At 37.0% G+C, this 27,014-nt stretch overlaps 1 protein-coding gene across 2 annotated transcripts in view; it reads left to right on the forward strand.

Moving 5' to 3' along the window:
* Window positions 1-27,014, forward strand: part of LOC145990855 (inactive dipeptidyl peptidase 10-like) — a 621,213-nt gene that overhangs the window by 548,062 nt on the left and 46,137 nt on the right. For both annotated transcript variants that reach the window (XM_083126291.1, XM_083126290.1), the window contains exons 8-9: window positions 20,856-20,968; window positions 23,149-23,272. In XM_083126291.1, the coding sequence (XP_082982417.1) occupies window positions 20,856-20,968; window positions 23,149-23,272 (237 nt within the window). The remainder of the gene's footprint in view (window positions 1-20,855; window positions 20,969-23,148; window positions 23,273-27,014) is intronic.

A 27,014-nucleotide genomic window follows, 5' to 3' on the forward strand; every position in this document is an offset into this window, starting at 1 on the left:
ATTGATTACTGTGTCTAAAATCAACTTATACGTATGTCTGAAATAATATATACTTTTATGTTAGTATTCATTTTCCGAAAAGTGGGGCTGGTAGCGGCCGTCGTATCTACACGTAGAGGCACAAAAGAGATGTAAAATAACCAGAATGGAAATAGATTTTGGGTTGTGATAAAATGCAACCATCTAAAAATATTAATGTAATATTATTGGCTAAGTGGAGTTCCACGTACTCCATTCTACGTCTCCCCTCACGCACGTCAACATGCCCAAGTAAAATGAGCAGGAAACGTGTTTTTGAGCAGTTTTGGTGGTTCCACTGCAAGAGTTTATTAATGAAATCTCCTGATAAATCAATAGGCTTGGCAACATTGACTCGGAATGCCCTCCCCCATAAGCGCGAGCGCGGTGCGGTTCTGCGCAAGTCTTTTCCCCTGTGGTTCCACTTATAACGAGCACTATAGTGCTGCAATTAGCGTTTTTCGCTCGAGCGGCAAACACTTCGCACGGGCAACGCTAGATGGCACACACAATTGATAGTTCTTCCGTTTGAGCGAAAAACATCCGAACTCTCGAATCCTATTAGTACACGTATTTTCGTAATTTGTCTATGGTAATGGGCCGTCAAATATGGATCGTGAAGTAAAAGATGAAGTGAAATTGAAAAATAAGTGAACATGATCATCTCCATGTTAAACTGAAGTGTGTGTATCTTACAGAGATACGTGAAAATGAAATAGATGATTATGGGCTGAAACTGCTTAGGCTCATATTTTATGTTTTCCTTTATGTTATTTTATTGTCACATTGAAATGATGTTCGATTGAATGTTATAACTGTATTTTATTATTTCGCAGAATATTATTATCCTTTCCGGTAAGCGAAAAATGATGTACACCTACTTCTTGCATTGTGATACGATATTTGTAATTGCTTAGGCAGGTCTGTAGATAGCTATTACATACTTTCAAATGTGCTATATTTAGAATTGTAATTGCATAGAGTGGTTTCCTTCCATGCATGGGTTTTAGGATGACAGTGCTGCTTATGAGGCTCTGAAATACGGGATGTTAGCAATCTTTCCACTATGAGTGCAGTACGACCGAGCGTGGAAGATTCGAACGAGTTTGAGCGAGCGAAAGTGATCCAATGCAGTACTCTAGCGAGCACGATGAGTGAGGAAGCAGTGCCAGTCTCGATTCCACAACGTGTTATTGTTTCATTTCTCGCCTAAGAGAACACAAGACTCACTAAAATTTAAACAGACATTTTGTAATGAGATATTAACTAAAGCTGAAGCGTTTGCGAGCCATAAAAAGTTCGTGAACCTGAACACGTTCAGTACGACTCTTGCGCTGTATTCCAAAACAACCGGACGGCAGATTGCTTTAACTCAAGAAAATTCTGCGAAAGGCATTGAACTACGTTTGTTGGAACATCATCCCTATAGACCTAATATTTCAACCTGTGTATATATATTTTTGTGAACCAGTTGAGACGGCGTTGGGAGGTTTCGAGAGCGATTAGGAGGTACAGTAAACTTTGACAGCAACTAAGGTAAACCGGGTATTAAGGACCACCAAATTACAATTTCATTGCAGAAATTCATCAGAAGCTGTTCAAGAAAACACAAACAGGATGCATTCTGGAATGTATATTTTCTAGTTTACATTAATGACAACACAAACGAGTAGGAATATAATGCAAAGGCAAAAACAACAATGAATTGAAAGGTATGTTGTATGGTCCGAATTGCCCCTTTGCTGGGTAATAAGGACCAACCAATGGGGTTATCAAGGACCTGTCCGCTTTTGAATGGTACGTCTTTCTTTTTCGACACACAATAATCTTAAACTACGTCACACAAGTCTTGAGTAGTGGTATTGACTGTATTATAAACCCAAGAAAGGATGAACCCCCCTCAAGCAGATTTGGCTACACTTAAAACAAGCTCAACATGAGCATATGAGCTTTTTGCTCAAGTGTGGAACCCTGCCTAATCCAAGATTTTTGTAAAAATGCCCTCGGGAATTTCCTGAGAAAAGATGAGCCCCCTCAGATTGATTTGCCTATACTTATAAAAGGCACTTCTGTGAGATTGTTGTCCATAATCCTGTCAAAAATATGCCCCTCTTGATATTTTTTTTGGCTACACTTAAAAGTAGACCACCCACACCCACATACACACCCATATACACACCCACATACACATATTTACTTCTGGTTTAAGTTCAATTGGATACCAGCTTCAATTTGTATATCTAGTATTAAAAATAATATAATTCTTCTAGAATTGCTCCGTGACTCTCTCATTTCTTACATCATAAACATATGATTTTTCTCCTATGAGAATAACACTACATATGGTGTCATCAGGTAATGCCTCATGGAATTCACAGATAATTTTAATATTTGTTCTGTCATTCACCACAACTTGTTTTCTTTTTGAAGCATTGATTACAAACATGGGTCTCTGTGCTTTGAATTCATCTGGTGTGTAATACATATCAGTATTGCCAGTAGTGACCCTTTTGAAGGATGTAAATGCCTCATATAATTTAAGGAAATCATCCTTGGACATGTCTAAGTTGTAATTTTCTCTAGGAAATACCTCATTTCTGCCATTTTTAAGATATATGTTCTTGATGTTGCAGTTATCAAATTTGCTTGAATTTTTTTCCTGATTATTGTGTCTTCCAGTCTGAAACAATACCACTACAAAATCAGGCATGTCATATTGAATACTGGAGAATGAATTTGTAGCATCAAACTCATAATAAGTACCAGATGCGGGCTTCTGTACACATTGATATGTATAAAATTGCAGAGGAATCTGTGGATTTTTTATTATATCAGCTTTGTATTTAAGAGCATAACTGGCCTCATACTCAACAACAGGGATTCTTAGCTCGATAGTCTGAATAATGCATTTGCCTGCATCTGGTAGGGTATTAGGCAGAGCTTCTCCTGTAGGGTTTATTGCACTGTACCTCATCAAGGCATTATTATCATTTGCAGCTCTTCTAAATGTAATTCTTAAACCACCCTTCCACATAATTTCTTTGTAATCTGAGAAGAATCCTGGCAATAGGCGCATGGGGAACAGCACTGTGTGGTTTTTAGATAATATCTTATCACCAGCCTCAAATCCACCTATTTTGTAGTAAGAAGCCTCGGTTTTGGATAATTTTAATGTGGCCAAAGCTGTGGAGGTAATTCCGGGATAATCCACTCTGTTTATAACAACGCCATGCTTTCTGATCTCAATTTCAGAGAATAGATGGGGCACAAAATTGTCTACCAATCTTATATTTGAATTTGCCGGATAATCTGTTCCATCGAGCTTTACAACATCAAATTTGATGTATAAATCTGCTCTGTGAGGGTGTATAAAGCCATCCCCTACATCAAGATCAACCTCAATCTCTGTGTTAGGTTGATTTAAATTTGCAAATGTCCTCCTGTTTGGAGGGAATGATTGTAGCTCATAACTCTCAATATTTTCCATTTTCTTCTTGTATGTATTTTTATTTAAATGTTAATCTCTATGATTGCAGTTGTTGTGGCTCCAGCAAAATCAACTAATTCTTCTTTTTCATTAGTGACCATCAATTCAATATAATCTATTCTATTATGGCACACAGGAAAATATAATGTTGGGGATGGATTGTAGATAATGGGCTCCATGAATTCAGAATTAGGTTTGAATGTTGCAATAATGCCTGTTTGTTTGTGAGTGCCTATGCCATTTGATTTGGTGATCATACCCTCAGCCACATTGCAGTGAATATTCAGAGTCTCTATGGCCAAGAATTTAGGTATATTCATAGCAGTGTGTTTGATGCCCGGTTCAAGTTTTGTGTTGTTCTCAAAGCCTAACAGCTCTCCTATAGTACCCAGATCCACTGTTTCTGTAGCAGATACAATCTCTACTCTGTGAGTGACAGAATTTTGACTTAACACTATACCTCTGGGTAATTGAGCATTTAGAGTGGATAGATTATATTGCCCTGGAGTGATGACAATTTTTTCATCCCCTACTGCAATTGTATTGTTGTGGTGTGTAATATTGGGGATCAAGTACATGCCATAAAATGCCCTGAGAGCTATTGTTTTGGGATACACAATGTCATCATGCAATTTGAGTTTCAATATTGAATTTTGGCTGGTGAGATGAAATACCCCCATGATGTTTCAGATACCACAAGGCTTTTTGAAAATCTTCAATTGATGGTTTATTTATTTGAGACATATATCTAAGAACAGATAAACACAAATGTCCACAATTAACATCTTTGAAATTTTGAACACGGGCATTATTGTAATAAAGATTAGGTAATTTTAGATATTTTATTAAATTTTCAGGTGGAACACCTCCAAATGAATCAAACACAAATGCCTCATTTTTTAAATATTTAAGATAACAGATCCAGTGAGTGCCCTGATTTTTGTACTCATCCAAATTAACAATGCCACACTCTTTGTTGAGTGGTTGTTCTGGTAAAGAATCAGACATGTACACACCTCTAAAATGTTTGATGCCCAGTGGCTTGATTAAAGCTTCAATATCTTGGTTTGTAAGCGGCTCTTGTTTTTTTTAAACTTATTCATGGCTCTTTTAACACCTTTGCCCTGTTTCTCCATTGCCAGGTTATGGCGCTTCTGCTCATCTAATTCTGCCCTATTTTTCTTGGCATCTATTACTGTTTTTGCTATGGCAGCTGATCCCCCAGCCAAGCTCCCCACAGCCCCGAGAGCAGCTAAGATGGCAGGGATAGTAAATATGAATCCCCCCACATGTGATTTTTTCTTGATTGCTGTAATTTTTTTAATTGGGGGGTGCTAAGCAACAATTTCATACCATGGCCCTTGGCAATACAAGAATTTTTTTTCTTGCGCTGCTTTTTGGTTAAAAGGCTATCAATAGTTTTAAGAGATTTGAGACCTGCATAAGGTACTTGATACATAACACCCTTGGCCTTCATTGTAGGTTTATTATATATATATTCACAACCCCCACCCCAATTTTTGTTTGGTGCTCATAGCTATGGTGGTTCCCAATGCTGCTATTTTTTAACTCAAAGAAGCATCTTTGCTTACAAATCTGCCAAATACAGCCTCTTCTAATTTCTTGTCTGCAACATGTCTCTTGTCAAGATCAGAATGTGTGTTGTATGCAATATCATGGTCTCTACAAGCAGCATCTAGGGGATTAATACCAGGATCCCCTCTGTTTAATCTATGATCCAATTTTGTGCCTGGACCACAATACTCATAGCCTGGAATGTGTAGTTCAAATGGCAGCTTGTTTATAATGTCATTAACAAGGCCCCGACCCTCAGAAATATTCCAAAATTTGGGGGGTAGAGTATTAATAATTTTTATAAGATATCCAATCCCCTTAGTGTCATTCACTATAAAATTAGACAATTTTGTGCTTATCATGTCCATAATTCCAACTTTTTCATTGTAAAAATTGTGGTTGCCAGCATTTTCCTCCCCAGCTATCACCAATAACCTATCTACAAGTTTCCTGACATCATCAACCCACACAAATTCTTTGGGCAGGGTGTTGTATTGTTTGATTCCACTGCCAGTCTTGATTTGTGACCATATGGGCTTGATTAAATTATTGTATTTTGCCCCACTGCTAGACTTGACTCTTTTTTGTGTGGGATCATTGTTCTGGTATAGAGCATCTGATTTTATTAATATTTCTTTGTAATCCTCATAATCTTGATCTGTATAGCTGCCAGGCCTTTTCCTAGTCATCAGTTCCCACAATCCAGGCGTGCCGGTGTACTTAACAAAAGCACCTTTTTCTCCAAGTCGAGATTCTGAATATACAATTATATCATCTCCCATAAATGTTACTCTGAAATTGCCAATTCTATGTATAATGCTGCCATCAAGCTCTGTGTCAGCATATAAGCCAAAAACCTCATCTTTATTGTCTTTAGGTGTGGTTAAATATTTTTGAGCAAGAAGACCCAATTCAATAGGATCCTGACTAGCCTCAATTCTTCTAGGAGCAATAGGACTAGGTGTATGAATACTGGAAAGTGGGGTGAATGGATAATCTAATATGTTCCTAGCAGCTACAGGTACAAGCTCTGTGAGCAAATTTTGATTTTGCTCTGTAACAGTTTTGATGTTTTTACCTAAATTATTAATAGCATCAATTACAGGCTGTTCTGTTTGTTTGTGTTTTTCATAAATTCCTCGGTTCTCTGATTTCCATCCCTTAAATCTTTTTACAAGATAATCTCTTAATTTAAGATCATCAATTATTGGCCTTTTCATGGTTATTTATTTATGTTTCAATGTCTAGAAAATTGTTGATTTTATTTCTGTATTTGCCACTATTGGGTGTTCTTGTCATATCAATTGTGACAAACCTATAACTGTCCTGGTTCCAGCACTTGCTGCAAATCTTGGAAAAATCATTGTAGCTCAGGTCCCCACCTACATATTCATCATGTATGTGTTTGAGGTTGGTATGGTCTTGATGAAATACACATATAAAATTGCTGTTGTCCCGGATCAGCTGCTTGGGTATTTTTGAAAAAGTCTGTGCCAGGTAGAAGCAATCAATGTTTTTGTGTCGGCCCTGTGTAAAGAAATTTCTAACCTTGTTTTGATTATCCAATATAATGTCATCAAACACAACAACAGAATTATCGAGACATTCATGAAGTGGCTTAACATCTGGTTCAAAAGTGGCAATATCCAATCCATCATATAGCTTCATCAGCTGCTGATATTTTAATTGTTCCAAGCTCTTAGAGAAGATATACAAGTGCCTGTTTTTCCAGTCTAACCAGTTGGGTGCCAATAAAAAATTATCAACCATTAGTGTAGTTTTACCACAAGCAGATGGCCCAACAATAAGACACCTAATATTATCAGGTAGCAATTTTCCATTTCTCTTATTCTGTTGTTCAGGTTCTGGCAGCCTCTTTATAACATCCCAGGTGTTCATATTATTATTTTGTTTGCATCGATCCAGCTGTGTTCTGGGAGTCCTAGCCATTTGATAAATAACTTGTTGCCTTTTCTGCGGATGATTTTTTCTATGAGATATGTGTCAGGCTGTTTAGTTTTGCTGAGCTCTTGTTCATAGAACCTGCCTTTGAGAATTTCTCCTCGGTGATCCTTTATTGTATATGTGTTAAGGGTCCCGGGTTTAACTTGAACCACTGTAAATAATTCAGTGCTCCAGTTTCTTGTAAAGCCTCTCTTGAATAAGTGCTTATATTTGCTTATTCTTACTTGATCACCAATCTTGTATTTGGCCTTTCTTGTTGTTGGCTGATATTTAGGATAATAAACAGTGCTGATCAATTTTTGCTCATCAGATGAAGTTACTTCAGAGGGTTTCATGTTGATTGTGGAATGGACAGAATTGTTATATTTATGTAGAAGTTCTGGAAGAATATTAACCCATTTATAATTACCTTGAAGTGTAAATTGTTTATACATATGATTTTTTAAGGTTCTGTTGAATCTCTCTACAATTGAGGCCTTGAGGTCACTGTAACTCGAATAATGTTTTATTGCCTGGCTTTTAATAAATTGTTGAAACACTGAATTATAAAATTCCTTGCCATTATCTGTTTGCAAATAGCGCGGGGATCTTCCACTCTGATTGATAATTGTCCTGATGGCCTCTGTAACACATTTTCCAGTCTTGGATTTGAGTGGCACAGCCCAGGCAAATTTTGAAAATGTGTCTATAACAGTGAGTAGATACTTGTAGCCCTTGTTGATTTTGTCTAAGTTTTTCAACTGCCCACTTGCCATTTCAATCAAGTCGCTTTACCATAAATCATCTATGCCCTTTGTGACTACTGGGAGTCTCTTAAAATTATGTCTGGCCTGTCTGTGTAATTCATCAACAATAATTTCTCTAGACATAATATGTAAACAAGAATATTGCAACTATGGGGTGTTCAGCAGCTGATACTGCAGGATTTTCTAAATATAATTTGTCCCCTATTTGTATTTTAAATTCCAAAGAGCCATCATCTTCAACATAGGCTGTTTCTAATGTATTGGGATCTGTAAAATCCTCCAATTCTACACTTGTGATTTTCACTTTGTTATCAGCATTTGTTATTGATAAGGTGGGGTAGTGGTGTGCCTGTGGCTGAAGCCAATATTTGATCTTGATTGGTCTCAATGTGCCCCCAACAAAAAATTGGTAATAAAATTGTGCAGGGGACAGCATATATATTTTGCCGCCTGGTGTAAATGGAGAATCATATTCTTTGTTGGGGATGCTGTACAATTCAAGAATTACTGAATGTTTTGGATTCTCGATTATGCCTGTTATTTCTTTTTCTGCTGTGAGCAATCTGCTTGTTACAGATTCAAGATGCTCATTGATAGTCCTAACAACATCATCATGGCCTGGCTTTATTTTTATGTCCACAGCAAGTCTCTTGTATTGCTGCACAATTTCTTGTAGCTGGGTGGCAAAAACAGAGAGAGCATTTGCTTGATTGGATTCCATGGTCCCTAGCTGCTGCTTGATATTAGCAACAATTTGTTGCAAATTTTCAACAACTGCCAATTTTGAATTTTGAGCTGTAAGGTCATGGATTTGCCTTCTGATATCCTCAAACAGGGCATGCAGTTCATTAATATGTTGATTTGTTGGTAGAGTGGCCACTGTCTGTGTGAGATGTTTGATCTCTGCCTGGATATTCTTGATATCTTCTGATTTCAATATCCTATTCACTGCTCTCTTAATATTTTTAAGTTCCTGTGATGTAGGAAGATTTGAGACTGTATTTTGTAAAAATTCAAGTGCCAATTTCACATTGTTTAATTCAGAAGCATCAGCCACATTTTGCATAGCATTTTGGAGCAGGGCTATATCTGCCTGAGAGGGTGTGGATTGTTGTAAAATTTCAAGTTTTGTTTGGATATCATCTATCAAGTGATGAAAATGAGATAGTTCAGATTCAGTGTTGAGGTTTTCAAGCTTTGTGATTTGTTGCTGGACACTAACAAGGGTATCTACAATCCCGGGCAATCTGGATTCTAGTACATTTGCCAAATCACTTTGCACTGCTGCTATTGTACCTTCAAGATGGGTTATGGAACTTTGAATTTTTCCAAAATCTTCATATGTTTCAAGTTGCAGCTTAATATTTGCTACACTCCGAGTTATTGCATTTAAAGCATCAGAAGATGGCAAATTGTTCATAAAATTTTCAAGTGTCTCAATTTTTTCTTTAACCTCGGCTATGGCATTGTGCAGAGGATCCAGATTAGGTATATGGAGTGATTGAATCTGTTCCTTTAGAGTGGAAATCACTAGATCAAAATCTTCTTGTGATTTTATGCTTTTGACAATTGTTTGGAGTTGTGTCTGGACATTATTTATTTGCTCTTCCAATTGTTGTTTCAATTGCTCAGAGTTGTTAGCCTGGGTCTTAAATTTGGCTTGAAGAGCTGCAACAGCTTCTTCCAAACTTTGAAAATTATCTAATGTGGCCAAATCAGTATATTTCTGAAGCAGCAATTTGAGTTCAGAATCAATTTTAAGAAGAGGGTCCATGCATTGTGATTGCAAATTTGTAATTTCTAATTGAAGACTGGCATTGAGTGTTGTTTGTAAAGCTTGTAAATCACTTCTTAATTTCTTGACTCTGACATCAAGCATCAGAATCTCATCACTGTGATCTTCATGTCTTGTATGGCCAAAAATATCATTAGGCATTTTGTTTAGTAGTTATTTATTATTGAATATCTGATTCTTAATTCTATAAAAAAGGGTATAAGCTTGTCATAAGATCCAGGGACCTCAATATATAAGCAATCACAAGCAGAAACAGTATAAACAGTGCCAGAAACCATGTTTGAGTGCTTAATTCTGTAAATATTTCTCCCTACTGAAATCTTGACATCACCCTCAGGGGTTGTAATAAATTGCAATTGCCCACCTACAGGTAATTGGTAATGATTTAAATTATTGTTAAATATGTACAATATTTTGCCTGTCTCATCATCAACATCTGTAAATATGCTGTTCAGATGAATAATTAACAAGCCACTCAGTTTAGACAGTATATCAGAAGAGGGTTGTGGTGTTGGCAGGTCCATAATACCTTGTTTTTTGAACCCAAATAAGTTCATAGGCATGTTTATTTATTTCAAATCATGCTCTGTAATTGGGCATTGATTGCCATTTTTCAAATCACAATGACCCCATGGTAAAGTATGTATGCCACATGATAAAATGCATCTCTTATCATCATGTGGGTCCAGAGCCACTTTTCTTACAACATTTGAAGTCAATAGGTGATCCACACTCAGAAATTCTGGATTCTGATGTTTTGATTAAATTCTGGGATTTGAGGCAATTTTTATAATCTTCAAATTCAAGCTCTTTTTCCACAGCTACTTTGCCAATACCCTTGGCCTTTTTAGCAGCAACACCACTACATGTTTTAAAACTGTACATCTTGGCACTTAACCCAGCAAATTCCACAATAACATCACCAAGTGTCTCATCTTTTAACTTGCCTGGCACCTTTTTGTTGTGGGGTTGAATATTCAAATGGCCTGGCAATTCACTGGTATCAAAATATTTAAACAATTCAGGCTGTGCCATATCTTGATAAACATCTTCTGTTTTAATATCAAGAATAAAACTATCCGTGTCCATATACATCAATTTTATATTATCACCATAAAAAGGTTTCAACACATCATAATACAATATTAACATATGTAATTTGGCCAATTCCAATATCGCAGCCCCTACATAAATAGGTTTATCAAACTTAATTTTTGTTTTTTTCATGTTGAAAAGTGCCATATTTTCATCATAAATTCTTCTGTAATTGAAATTAGGTTTTGCAACCAATTTTTTGCTCAGGCTGGGGTCAGTAATTATTTTAACATCGGTATGTTTTCTGACATTTTCAATAGTTTTGCCATACACAGAATTAACCATCAATTTAAACAAGGCCTTATCAAATTGGCTCTTTGCAGATGTTCGAAGCTCCGTGTTTGTATCAATATATGGCTTCAACCATTTTAAGTGCCTGAACCTCAAAACTTTTCTAAGTTTGGTCACTTGAACACCATGTTTCATCAGGAACTGGAGGTTTTTGTAATATATGACATAGCCTTGTTTTGGATCCAGTGTCATCATGAGCTTCTTCTGTTTAGAGCCAGGTGAGCACTGAACCTCGGGAATTGGGGGCAGATCAGAAAATTTGTTGTGTAAATGATCTGGAATTGCCAGATCAACCTCTAAGAATAGGCCATATTCACGGTCATCATAGTTCTGAAGATCTTCAATATTGAAATCTTCAACCCATTCAAGCCCTGCATATGGCAGTTTTTGCATCATAGCGTGACCATAGAGGCTGTTGGCATCTACATACACTATATAATTTGATGGCCGTGCTGGATCATAATCAGGCATATATTTGTTATTTGCTCTGGCATATCTCTGAGAACATTGCACCATGCCTCCTCTTATACATTGCTCCATAAACAGATACATATCTTGATCTTGGATCAGATCCAATTGCATTTTGGTGTTCAAAAACATTGCAGACCATGCTAGGCCCGGGGCACTGTAAAAATACACTGGGTCCAGTTCATAATTTTTCATGGAAGATTTTCTGAATGCCTGCAATATATCAGCTAAGAGGGTCACATCAAGTTTTAAATATGCCATGTGATAATCACCAAATGTCTGGCATTTTAAATTGTTCCACATCAATTGGGCATGGTGATAATCTTCATCAGTGATTCCAGATCTTTTGATTTTGCTGTAAAACTGTTCTTGTGGAGGCAGGGAACATTCATCAAATTTAGAAAAATCTGTAACATAATCATATGGATATACACCCTTCCGCCTAATTAATTTCAGGTCCTGATTTGGAAACAATGCACGTGTGATTTTGAATTGATCATCAGATATTTGAGTGGCCAGTGTAGCCAGTCTAGCAGATAAAATTCTGTAAGAATCAAGAAATCTTATGTGAATAGGAACACCATTAACTTTAATTATTTTGCTAATAGCAATATATTTCTCATCATTTTCAGCTAAAATATTTAAATTCTGCTTGTCAAACCCCTCATATCTGATCAGATGATGGAAATCATAATTGGATGCTCCATGGCAAAATATGGGGACAAATTTTGGTCTCTTGATCTTAATATTACAGCTATTACACAGGGCCATTAAGAATTTACCATCTGTATGAGAATGGTGTTTCACCTTGATATTTGTATCTGAAAATTCAGAATCACATACCGGGCATTTTTCTGCATTGTTGAAATCCTCAATCTGTTTCTCTGTTAAAGGCAACATGGGTTTTGATTTTAATAAGATGTTAGATGCTATGTCACGGCACTCATTTTCTATTTTATGTGCAAATATTTTGATGGCATCTGGTCCCAAGTATGAATATTCTTTACTAACAACACCATCCTGTACAACCACATAACAAAAGCTGGAAGGTTCATGTAGCTGGTATGGTGTAATTGAAGATTCTTCAGGATCTGGATTGCAGGATGCAAGAGATTTGAGGATTGATTCAAAATCACAGACAATATATGCTGGGTGTTCCAACAAGGCTTCAAACTTTTTGAATTTGCAATTTTCACTTGGATTGGGCATCACCATATGAACAGGTTTATGGTTGCCACAATATTTCAGATGCTCAATTAATTTGTTCTTAGCAATTTCTGCACTCTCTTCACGAACCCTATTTACCATTTTTTGACCATAAAATACAGTTAAGCATCTTCTGCACAACTTAAATATTATATTAGATTTGTCTAGTTGTGTTCTCACTAAAGCTTCAAGATTATGTATCAGAGTATAATGATATTTGCCATCCCCTTCAATTAAGAGCAAATCAATTGGAATAGCAGATTCATCATCAATTGTACTGATTCTGAGAGGTTCTATCGGGCAATTGCCAGTGGAACAACTAAATACATTAATAGATAATTGTTTGCCATTCATATCCCTGGCTCTTTTCTCAAATTTATCAATATTCTGAACAGACATTGGATATTCTAAACCCTTCATTGCATCGTCAAAAAAGTGTTCATGTTGTTTATAACAACTTATTCTCTCAGGATGCCTTGAAACTAGAAACAAAGCAGCTAATATACACCACAAAAAGCATTTCTGGTCGGTATTTTCTATATTAACCACGGCTCTTCTGTTTTTAATATTATCAGGTAATGGCAAATATGTAGAACCTTGTAATGGGCTGAATTCAGAAATATTAACATATAACTTGTGTGGAGAGCCGCATAGGCTCCATCCAGACTCTTTTGCTGCAAATTCAGAGTGTTTAATGTTCAATTGATCCATCAACCTGCTTATTATTGTGTCTGAATTTGTATTTGAATATACCGGTACAGTTTCTGTTTTGTGGGGCTGTATAAATTTTGTGCCATTTGGTTTCTTATATTGTGTAAACAATTTGAGGGACAGCTTATAAGGGCCATTTTGTGAATTTAGAATTGCCTGCAGATCAGGTTTTTTACTCTTCAAAAAATTCTGAATGCCACATCTTGGCTCTGATACAAACCGATAATCTCTAAGTTGGGCATTAAAACTGCTATGGATAGGTGCAAAACATAGCTGCTTTGCAGGTCCAGCATTAACAGGTGCTTCATGCTTTCTTTTCAGACCAGATGTGGATGGTTGTGGGGGCAATATTGATGACTGTGCAGAACAAGTATCTTTATGTGTATATGTGAAGTATTGCATGTTATATTCTATATGGCATTTGGGGCATATTTTTGTGGGAGTTCTGTATTTGTCTGGGTTACAATTCCTTTGGTGCCTGGCCCAATTGGGGCTGGATATATTCTTATTGCATTGATTACAATATTTTTGATTCGGCATTTTTGTTGTTGTTTATTATATACAATTTCTTGGGATTCAAATCAAAATTCTATGCTGGATCAGTTGGGTTCAGCACTGTGCTGTGTGTATGTGTGTATGTGTGTATGTATATATGTGTGTTAATATTTTTGGCTTTGGTATTTATATAAAATTTCTTGGGGGTCAAATCAAAACTCTATGCTGGATAAAAATATCAGTTGGGTTCAGCAGTGTGTTTTGTGTGTGTGTGTGTGTGTGTGTGTGTGTGTGTGTGTGTGTATGTGTGTGTGTGTGTATGTGTGTATGTGTGTGTGTGTGTGTGTGTGTTAATATTTTTGGCTTTGGTATTTATATAAAATTTCTTGGGGTTCAAATCAAAACTCCATACTGGATAATAATTTGTTGCACAGCATGATGCAATATAAATAAACCAGAAATAGGCCACAACTTGGCCACAAATAGACCGGAAGTAGGCAAACCGGAAGTGGACCGGAAGTAGTCAAACCGGAAGTGGACCGGAAGTGGACCGGAAGTGGACCGGAAGTGGACCGGAAGTAAATATGTATGTGTGGGTGGGTGTGGGTGTATGTGGGTGTGTATATGGGTGTGTATGTGGGTGTGGGTGGTCTACTTTTAAGTGTAGCCAAAAAAATATCAAGAGGGGCATATTTTTGACAGGATTATGGACAACAATCTCACAGAAGTGCCTTTTATAAGTATAGGCAAATCAATCTGAGGGGGCTCATCCTTTCTCATGGAATCCATGAGGGCATTTTTACAAAAATCTTGGATTAGACAGGGTTCCACACTTGAGCAAAAAGCTCATATGCTCATGTTGAGCTTGTTTTAAGTGTAGCCAAATCTGCTTGAGGGGGGTTCATCCTTTCTTGGGTTTATAATACAGTCAATACCACTACTGTCTTGTTTGTTCATTCCAAAACCCCACTGAGAAAATAGAGTGAAGCACTCCTCTAATTGTGATTCTTCTGCAGCTGTCAGTGCAGTAAACGTTCCAGGATGCGCTTTTAAGTTCATACAGCCGCTCATCAGTTCTTTATGGCGTTTTCGCGCGTCTGCCTTTTGGCTGGTTCCGTTTCCCGTTCAAACTACGCACAGTACTATTTACACAAACAAAAAAAGGATCACAGGCCGTGCACACTGCTGGTGTACCTGCCGCTTCGCATTTCTTTGCGCTGTTTACGAAATTCTAGCACACGGTCCTTAATGCCCCGTGGTCCTTAATACCCCGGTTTACCTTACAGTCTATCTATGCCAAAGGAAATAAAAAATGTATATCAATCCTGTGCCAAAGATACTTAATTGGAGTAAATGGTATACAGAATAATGATCCATTTGTATATTTTCAATATTTTCACATAAAAAATAAAGTGACAATTTGGATTATATGTGACTGACACGTAGTACAGTTGTATTATGAGACATGAAATTATTCAAAGTACTAATTAATGTTAGTTAATAAATGACACGTCGTCATTTTCTGTTATGCTTAAAGCAGATGTGCATCAAATTTACAATGTCAGTTCATTAGTAATGGAATTGTATTAACGGTTCTCTGTATACTGTAATAACTGCACTGAAATATACCACATGGCAATGCATTGTAAATTACACATTGAAACAAATAAATAAATAAAGGCATGTTCACTTTTCAAACTTTTGTCGGAGGACACTTTTCTCATCGTGAGCAAACGGTTTTTGTTTTACAGGAGCGTGTGTACTGGACAAAATTAACATCGTCTTTTCTGTAGGAGCCTTCGTGGTCGAGGAAAGGTATAATTGGGAATTGTAAAAAGTATTTTAACTCAGATCAATAAACCTAGTTTCAATCGGAGGGACGGGGCACCGAATTCGTTGCAGGGAGCTCCAAACTTTATTCACACCCCGAGCTCAGAAATCTGCAGCCACCTACCGCTCTGTTATGAGCCTTTGAAAAATCGACAATTGCTTATCCTGTATGAGTGCGACTCCATCTTACCAATTTTTATTCTCTCGGGCAAACTACTAAAAGTGATAATACACTGAAGAAACTGTATTTTGGTAAGTGAAGTCATTGATTGAGCTTCTACCCTCGAATGGTTCTCCGTTAATAGCTTTAAGCTCATTCAAGATGAAAATATATCATTGCGGAACGCCTCGTGGTGAAATAATATCCCCGGACTGTGGATCCCCCATCAATCGGATTCAAGATCTTGAATTGAAATTTCTATCTGACTGACTTTCAGCGAAATATATCAAAGCCTCTAACGATCGAGGTCGAAAATTCGATTTTCCTATTTTGCAGGCGCTCCAAATACTGCTGATTTCAAATCTCTTCCAGGTCACATTTGCAGAGATTAAGAAACGCAATTCTCAGCAATTTTATGACATCGCTGAAGCAGCAGTTAAGTATTGTCAACATTGCAGTGTAGTGCGTGGTTGGAGACACTGAAGGGCGACTGGTCTCCAATGCTTTGAACATCTTGAAATTGTATCTTTTGATCTAAAATTTTCATAACAGATACGCGGGACAACTGGTATGGCATTGCAGTTTAACGAAACCAATTAAGGTATTTCAATATGGCGAAATTTAACACTGTGGAAATCAGACTTGGAGAGATAAGCGGAACAGATATTTACGCCTTGATCAGTGATCAGTGAGGACCAGGACCGTACGGTACGTAGGATTTTATTTCAAAGGGAAGAGAGTTCGACTTGGTGCTCTGTGTAGGTTTACTTAAATTTCTACTACAATACATAGGTATTTCATCCCCCTTCACTCATACAGTAAATGGTGAAGTTCAGTTCTTGCACTCTCTCACTGAACGCAATTTTCTAGTTGCATTCTCCTTATCGAGATCCCTATTAACTAATTGCTTTTACTGTGTATGCTATGAGATACGTTAACTTAGAGTCGATGCGAATTTAAGATAATCCTGTAAAATTTCAAAGCAGGACATAGTCTTTGGGAAGTATCGGATGAAATGTGTTTGCGGAGTTTTTCACAAAGGCTTCGAGAAGTGTGGAATGTAATGTTTGTACAGAGTTTTATCGCAAAATGTTTGAAAAGTGTGTCCAGAGTTGTTCACTAAAGTTTGAGATGTCTGCATAGTTATTCAAATTAATTATATTAATTCAGTTTTTAGATTTAGTTAAGAATTATGTATAAAGTAACGACCATATGGCAATATGTATTGCCAATATAAACGAGAAATTAATGCAAAGTCAAGGATTACATTCAGGTGAACCGTAAATTCATAGACGAATCAACATCGGAAGTTTAGAAACCAGTAAGCCCCTTCAAAAAATGTTTATGTTTCTATTTTTGTTAGCGTCGTTTTTCTGTCACTTTTGGCTAATTGCAACGATGAGCATGATTGACGAAATGACATTCACGAAGAGCTCCCAAGCAGTGACCGAGATTCGAACGTGCGTATTGAAAAACTGAAGTTATTGTGGTTATAAAGTTCTTGATTTGTCGCGTTTACTAGTCGCCAAAATGCCATCAGTAACACACACAAACACACATATCATTTTTGTCAATATTTGACACATGGTGCGTACACGCAAGGACAACTATTCGTGCTCTTTGTAGGCATGCTTGCTGTGCATGCATGCAGTGGACACATGCAAGGAAGCAAGGGAAGGTCTGTTTGAAATATGCCCGCGGAGGACATCACGCAGTGTTATATGTACACAACTACATTGGTGAATTTAGCGTGGGAACTGTTGTGTCTGCCGTTCCCCTCCTCCCCCCAAAATACTAAGTATTATAAATAGTGATGATAACATTTTATCACAACTTAGCAAGATGTTCTAGCGACGTAAACGATAACCCTTCAGAACTATTATTTTGCACACTGCCAGAGGGAACAAAACAAAATAGCACAAGTAGAGTAATGGGTACTGGATGTACGTATTTGAAATTGAAATATGCCGTCACTGAAATTGGTTATACATTGATTATAGATTGTTAATACTACGATAATAATGTTAACATACGAGAGACGAATACTTGTGTTTTTGGTCCCCTTCAGAAGTAAAAGAGGGACCCTACAGGCGTATAAATCAAATTTCAGAATTTTGGTTTTGCTACCTGTGAGTCAGATGTTGGGAAAGTTGATGAATACAAGAAGGTCACTGCTCTTATTGTTCCCAGTTTTAAAGAAGAAATGGAATGCTCTTCTTGTGCTAACCCCTTTTTACAAGTTTTTACAAATTGTGCTACATCCACCAGTTTCTCAGTATGTAGAGTATATTAAGTAAAACAAAATTTCTTGGTAACGGTTTGCTCGTAGATGTTTCATTTCAATGTTACGAGCCATATAAAAATTGTGACTTTGTATTCTTTGAAGAGAAGCAAATAAACTTCAAGTATCTAATGGTAAATTTCTATCCTGCATGTATGTAACCCCGTGGAATAAGTTCGTGATTGTCACCGGTATTTAATATTACAGTCAGATAAGATTCCAAAACCGATAGTAAGCTATAGAAATATGTGCGTATGTATACATGTGTTGGTGTATGTATGCGTGTAGACGTTCATAAAGAGCACACAAACAGCACATTCTGGCAGTGAGTGGTGTGGAAACTGAGCTTTATTTGCATGGACGAAGAAACGACTCGTTTCTCAAACAGTGAGTGTCTGCTATTTCTCTGCACATCTGCGTCGGTTTTGAATTACATAATTACGATTTAAAAAGCTCGTGTTCAGGAAAATGCCTTTTTGGTAGCTTAGACGGCAATTAATTTTATGTAAACCAATAAATTCATCATTCATTTGATTCATGCATGATCCTATGGTGCAAGATATGTATCACCCATTATCAAGTATATTAACAGACCAGCACTTTTAGATTCATTTAAAAATAAGAAGGAACAGTCTTGTTTTGTTTCTACCTTGAGTTGCAAACCATAAGTATAGTTATTTTATTTATGCTTGGCCTCTCCGTTCTTGCAACGAATTATCAACAAGTAAAGGTACGTGAATAAATTAGGAATTACAAATAGAAAATAACGTTTCAAAGAGACCAAAAGAAAGTTTGCTACAGTAGTGACATGAGTATATTACTTAATTCATTAGTGTTAAGAAAATACAAGTAATATAACATGGGATATGAACAGATATATCTACCAGCATATACCACTATATATTTGATAATTTGGACTGTGCTTCATGAAAATATGGGTAGTAGAATTCTCTTTTCAAAGGATGTTATTCTGAATCCAGAAACAAAACAGCCTTCCAAGGAAATAGTTTCTCCATTTATTGATCTGAGAGGTAGCCTTCGGTGGTTCTTTCCCTTTTCGGATGAAAGAGGGAGCAAAAAAACGAACTTCACTTGGCTCTCTCCCTCGGAAGAAGTTTCACGTTTCAAGAGTCCTTTTCTTGAGTTTGTTTCTCGCTGATGTCTTTCTTGTGCCACCTACTTTGAGAGGAGCTGTTTGTTGGTTCGCAGCAACAGAAATCGAAACTGCACGTCAACTTCCTCCGAGACCTCGCTTCCCTTGGTTCGCTTGACGTGAATTCTGAATGTTAAAAATGATCACCAGTTAACAGAAAAAGAGAGTTGTGCATGTCTTGCTCCATACCGTATTTCTTCGAATCTACAATGCACTTTTCTTTTCGGATTTTGGATGTTGAAAATTTAGGCCTTGAGTTCAAATGTAGATTATATGTAAAATATACCACGGCCTTAGTGTAAAACAGAATTGAGCATTTGCCATATCAATAATCAAGTTTTTTCCTCGATATTTTACAGATATACTGATATTGATAAAGAATACAATGGTATTGCAAGGGAGCGAGTGTTTCAGGATCCAGGTGTCTTTTTTTTCTTTTACTTTACTATAAATCTGTGCTCCTTAAATTAGATGGCATCCTGGATTCGATGAAAAACGGTACCTTGTTTCCAATCATTTATTAATATTGATGAAATTCTTCTCAAACATTTTATCTCAAAACGTAGAAATATTCACCTGCGCGAAATATCATAAATACGTATTGCAAGATCTGTTTTATATTCTTGTTTTTTGATTGCCTCTATAACGTTCAAAGAACTGTCAGAGCTTCTTGTTTATGTGAGTGACAAATCACTATCTAATTTTCTTCTATTTTATGCAATTTTTATGTTTGCAAAATTAATTTTATTCGTAAATTAAAATATGTGAGTAACTTTTCACGAACATTTTTGCATAACAATCATCATCTCAAGTATTTAGCGTCGACCAACTGCCTCCTTTGATGTGATGAAGCTGTAAATTTCCTTGGATACGATCGCGACTTGCAAGAAGTAGCTGGAAACGACATGAAATAACACTTGGACACGTCTCATCAATGCAGGATACATGCCTTTTGTGGCAGATTTTAAACATGACTTCATGGTTGTAATGAAAAATTGCTTCAACTTAAGATTCACTTGAATAAAAAGCTGCTACCTTGAGAAGTCCACTAGCTCTCATACAGAAAAAGTGAAAAGTAATTTAATTTTTACCTGCAAGTAACGGAGTAAGCCTTATCACACATTTAAAGTTTCTCATATCCAGAAATTTAGGTACTTGCATCATAAAAAAAAATAGAATTGTAGCTTTCCTGGAGACGTGATTCGAACAAGTCTATGCCAACATAAACGTAACCTGGCTGGTAACACGAGAACACTTGTCTGAAGAAGAAAATTGTCTCCCGATCCCCATTTGGTATCCCAACAGTTCGTAAATTTCAAATGGTCCATATTAGAGGTGCGTAATTCTCAAAATCCTCTGCAATATCAATGCCAAGTATATCTTGCAAATGTGAAATTTTTATTCAAGAAATTCGAAAACAATCGCTTTATGGAGAAATTGTGTGTAGAATTCTAGATTTTAATATATGTTAGGAATTCTCTGTGCTGATGTAATAATAATAACCTGTACATAATGTTATAAATCTTGAAACACTAATGCTATGAAGAACATTTTTAACCATTGCGTTCTTTATTCGTAGGCTGGAAAATCCAACCCAGAGGTTACCTTGTTTGCAGTGAACCTAAGCGATGCATCCAGTTTGGACAAGACAGACCTCAAACCGCCAGTTGGCACGGGCGACATATCTGAAAGGTTTGCAAGTTTATGTATTATACATTTATAGATGTTGAAGCAGTGGTGGCGATTAGCAGGGGTGAGGGGGCAGCTGCCCCCCCACTTTTCGCCACTTTTGCCCCCCACTATGCTAAACTTTATCTACAAAGGGTAATAAACTGTGTTTGCCCCCCCACCCCAGTTTTGGGACCTTGCCCCCCTGGTTTTGGATCCCAATCTCCACCACTGTTATTTATATATATTGGTGGGTAGAGAGGTACTCATGACAATGAAAGCCGTAAAATATGGTTGGGAACGTGGAACTTCCCAAGAAGCAAGAGTTGCTAGAGAAATTAAATGAGTCAATGTTAATTCTTGTATCTATAGTCCTTTAGCTATTGTTCGTCATTTTATGCACGACTTTCGTACTTTAATAAGTTTATTCAGCAACAAAAAAATATAGGTAAACATTTAAACATTGCAAAAACGAACCTTTTCTTTGATACCCTACTGTCTCGACCTGTTGGTATCTTTCCTTCGTAAAGATATATGTGCTAAAGGGCACTTTTATCTCAGATAGGTTAAACCTACAGTTTCCATTGGAATACGAAAAACTTAACTGTGATATGGTGCATAATTGAAATCAATTGACAATGCATTTATTTTTCATAATATTGTAAGCAACGAAGGTTTTTATAGGCTATATTTAATGGTGTACCTTATGTAGTGTTTATGAAGAAAACAACACTAATTTAATATCAAAGCTGCGATATAGTAAAACTAGGACGAACTGGTATTCTGCACCTCTGAAGAAGTCCACTGAGCGAACAGATGCGAACAGGATAAGGTTCCACAATCTAGTGCACTAATTTGGCACACCTGGCCATGTGTAACACATGCGTGATCAAATTGGTAATATACGGTGGACAAATTGAACATGCATTAATGTAGCTCATCAATCTCTATCACTGAACAGTTGATGTCCAAAATGGTGCCCGACTAGGCAGTTAGTTGTTCAGGACGAACTATAAACCCTTATAACGGGTTGTTCACAGGTTGAACTGAATATGTATTGTTGAGCGAGCTCTATTGTTCTAATGTTAATTTAGATTATAAGAAACGGGAAAAAATCACAAATCTACTGCAAGAAAATTGTATTAAGTGCATATTCGTTTTCGAGGACGGCTCTTTGATGTGTGTTTGGAATGAAGACAATGTACAGTGGTTTTCACTGTCAAGTCGCCAGTGGAGCGGCGGCCACCGCGCCGGGAAGTGAGAGCGCGTCTGCCGGCAAACTGGATGCAACATCCTCGTAAAGCTCTTAAAATTACATTGACAGTCACAATTATAATGTTACAAGGGGTGTTGGAAATGTTCGCCTGCTTCCACATTTTTACGACATTTTTTAAGGAAATTTTCACTAACACGTATCAGTTCCTATTCAGTTTCTCTCATGATGTTTCCTTTCAATTCTTCTAATGTATGACTTTAGGTTTAGAAGCTTAGTAGCTCGCCACGCAGACATCATGGAAATGTATGTTTCTTGTGCAAGGCGCCGGAGGGATTTTTTAAAAGTGTGTACCTATCGTGCTCCAACGTCGTCTAGTTTCTCCCCAGTAAGCACACGCCGTTTCACCCTTCGCTTCTTATCAAGGACAGACCCTGATTCCCTAAATTTGCTCGTAAGTTCTCCAACATTGTCTCTGTGTGGAACAGGAACATCTGGCAATTCTGATGCCAAACGCCTTCTGACGTAAAAATTCCATGTTTTAAATTGTGTGCATGGCGTGACATTATTAGACTGCAGGAAGGCACCAGTAATACGTAAACTAAAACAAAACAATCTAAAACACTTCTTAACACCTTAACACTTCACAAACACTTGCAAACTGGACACCAGCTATCTGGATACCGAAGCACTGACGCCTCCAGTGACAAGGTCAGAATAAAGATGTAGGTTTAAATGTCGACAAACACGCTCTCAGTGCCCGGCGCGCCAGCCGCCGCTCCTGGGGCTACTTGACCGTGAAAGACACTCTAGAAGATGTAGCAGTGGCGGCGCTATTTAGGGGGGGGGGGGGATTACCACGCCTTCCAGTTGTTTTTAGGAAAAATATTTTGGCTGTGAATGTAATAAAATATCTACTAGTCATACACTAATAGAAATTCTCACTACGATGTGTTTCTCATTTTCCTTCATCTTTACCTTCTACTTTTAGGGACCACTACTTCACAGCTGCCACGTGGGTGGATGACAACGATGTGTCCGTGGTTTGGATGAACAGGGGGCAGAACGCCTCTATCGTTTCCCTCTGCAAGAGGCCGCTTTGGTACTGCGACAGTGTAAGTTTTTCGTCTGAAATCTATTCTTAGAATATCTGGTACACGTGTGTTAAGGAAATGTTGCTTTGTTAATTTTATGTAGTACAGCTCAGTTCTACATTCAACACTCTATGAGAAACAACGTATTTATTTCGAAAATTCTAAAACTGTTACATTAAAGAATATACGTATTTTCTGAAACCCGTGGAAACAAATTATGTAACTTGTTTCCAAAATTGAAGGTTCAGGGGAAATAACCAGAAAAGTTAACTCGCCAAACTCCAGAAAAATAAACTCTTAATTGCAAGTCATTACTCGATATGTAAATGGAAAGGTACAAATGCTGTGATGAGTGAATTCTGAAATATATGAAACAAAGAAAGCATGTTGTCAAGTCCAGCACAGCATCAACGTTGCAGGAAATGACGTCACTGCTTCGCTTACGACAAAAAATTGACCTACCTGCCCCCCTTCAATTGTAGTTGTAAATAAATGGATATATGTTCACACTTTACAAGAAATGAAATAATATGGATCGATATATCGAGATCTCTGTCAGAGATTAGTTCATACACACGCAGGTTCTTCTTGAAATAGGTGAAGATTTAATATATAGCTTCCATTCATATTTTAAAAGAAAAAGTGAAATAGAAAATATTTTGCCCTGCAAGTAGCGGAGTTAGTTATCACACACATTTCACATTTTTCAGATCCAGAAATTTAGGTACTTGGATGAAGGAAAAATCTCTCCCGATCCCGATTTCCGAATATTGGGATCCCAAAAGTTCGTAAATTTCTAATGGTCCATATTAAAAGTTATTAATTCTCAAAGTCCTCTGCAATACCGATATCCAACATTTCTTGCAAATGTGCAATTGTAATTCATGAAATTTGAAAACAATCGCTTTACGGAGAAATTGTGTGTAGATTTTAATGTATTTTAGGAATTCTATTTGTTAAAAAAATGACAATAACGTGCTTCCACACACACACACACACATAGAGAGTGAGAGAGAGTTTATGATAACTATGAACATCAAAAAACCCTCCTGAGATATTCTCCTGGTTACCTCCCAGGCAAAACCTGTTGCCGGAAATTGATCATCATCACTAATTGATAGTCAAAATGTTTGAGGGTCATCATTAAAGACATGGGCGAAGTTTCTTTCAGCTGACACGCTGGTTTTATTTCTGCATAATACCACACAACCTGTACTCTCTAAAATCATTGGCTAGAGCGCCAGTCCAGTTCTGATTAGAACTACATCCACATCAACTTTTTTTGAATCTATTCTCTCACAGTTATATAACCTGAAATATGAAAGTAATAGACTTTGAAAACGTTGGTTTGACATTGTATGAACCTTCTATTTTTTGTTGCTTTTCTCTTCGGTTTTTGGAATAGATTTGAACTCGAGTGTTGAAGTATTCTGTACATATGTATTTTATTAAAAATATTTATTACTTTTCCCTATTTCATATTTTTAGTCATACACGCACAAGTGTTTTATGTTTGTTTCTTTGATAATTTCCAATCATTCCACAAACTTTGCCAATATTTTTCGTATGAGTTGAAAATCGACAAGAATTTCATACTTTTCCTCCCATACAAGACAATTATCGAAACTGAATATATGAAACCCCCCCCCCCCACTACCCGCTTCGCCGCACCTTTTTTTGGCTCTATTGACGAAAACGAAGACTTCTATTTACCGATTGTCCAATTCTGGAGATTCTACACATGAACGTCTTCAGCACAAAGGACGAGTGAGTTAAGTGGTCAACCTTCCGTTGATTGATTTATTTGATTTGGTTTATTTTACCTCGCATTTCTGCCACTTTTGACTAATCGCGAAGATGAGTATGACTGATGATTTGATCAAATTGATGAACGGACACACAAAGAACAGAAAATGCCCAGGCCGGGATTCGAACCCGGAACCGCTGGCCACATAGCACGGTTGCTAACCATCCCGCTGCAAGATCAACCTTCGGAATCAATTCCGAAGTTCCTGGCTTTGAATCCATGCCGGAGCATGGAGCTCTTTGTAAGCTCTTCGTCAGTTTCGTCTACACCATGTCCCAGCTAACTCTGGAGCAGGGCTGCCAATAGCGTCAGAGAAGGAGGAGGAAATCGGGTGGGCAATGCCGCAGAGCGAAGCAGTACACGCTGCTGGGAAGGCTGGGAACTCCAGTCGCTTCCCCCACCCATTACACAATAAAGATCTTCTTACTGAGTTGTCTGGCGTCAAGGATGGATAAAAATCATGATGTTTGTTCAAAAAATCAGTTTTGATGATTTATTTATTTAATTGGGATTTTTCTTATTTAAATCGATTTTTTCGTCTTTTTTTTTAAAAAAAGGCACGCATAAAATTGCTTTCATGGTTTTTGGCATCATATGTATATATGTATATGTGTTTTTCTTTAAGAGAAAGACTTTATTCTGGTAAACAGCCATGTAAAATATTTGAACAGTTTGATTAAAGCAAATAAAAAAAATATATGTAAATATACATTTTTCTGTTTCTGGTACTGTATGTATGAACCTACTATGGAAATGTTTGATAATGAGACTATAATAATTTCAGTAACATTTCTTCCAGTGAAAATAAAACATTCTGGATGTACTACATAAAAGTAACTTAAAATATTTTTTATAGTCCTTGTAGTTGAATGTTGGCATTTTTTTAATGATAGTTTGCAAAATATCAATTGTTATGTTTATTTACAGTTTAATGGTAATGCTACTATTTACAGTTTAACATGGTTAGTACGAGGGATAGTAGGAAAATAAGTTTCCCTACTCTTACATCTGCAGAGAGTTTTGTTCTCTAGAAAGAAAATGACGAGCAGATAGAGGCATCATTACACTTTTTTCCACATAGTCCACAGCTACATTCAGGCATTTGTCACACTGCTTCACAAGTTTCGAGAAACCCTGTTCGTAAAACTACGTGTCCTGTTTACGGATGAAGAGACTGGTTCAAAGTTGAGAAAAATTAAAATTTTCATTTTCATTTAATTTATTTGTCCATCACATGACGTACCGGAAGTTCCATCCATTCGTAGAGAAGAACAGTTCGCATTTCATCCTTTGTCCACAATTGCAACACACCTCTGTTCTCCATGCCCGCTGGGCACACACTTCTCAACTCTTCAACACAGCAGTACGCTGGCGCCCTCTGCAAGGAAAAGGTCGTGGGGAAGACAACAAAAGATGGATGATGCCCGTATAACCACCACATATTACCAACCCAAAATTTCACGCTTTCCGGAAATACAAATGCGGGAAACTTTCTTTCCGAATATATTGCATATTATTCTACACAAAGCGTTTGCCATTTTTGCCTATTAAAATTATTGAATTTTAAGTCAAGAGAAAATTAAGTGTGATTACAGTTTACATATTAAATTTCTTTTCGTATGAGTTCATCCCATCAGTACATATATTTTGTTTCCTTTTTACCTTTCTTAGAGCCTAATAAATACCATTAAACAGTGGCGTAGCAACAAATCGCGAGATTAGAATGCAAAGCCCCCATCCGTTCTTTAAATTTGAAATCTCAATGTGAATCCTTACAAAATCATCAGGTGTAGTTTCGTCTGCAATTCATCATCATATTTAAATAACGATATAATATACTGGCGAAAATGATATAAAAATTTCACTAACCCCAAAATTGTCTTTCTCTGTTTTCCGGGAGCTGAAATCTGAAGCTGTAGGACAGACCCGTACCCAGCGGAGGAGCCATGCGGGCAA

The sequence above is a fragment of the Lepisma saccharinum genome, chromosome 8, assembly GCF_977018435.1.
Source record: "Lepisma saccharinum chromosome 8, izLepSacc3.1, whole genome shotgun sequence".
Lineage (NCBI taxonomy): Eukaryota > Metazoa > Arthropoda > Insecta > Zygentoma > Lepismatidae > Lepisma > Lepisma saccharinum.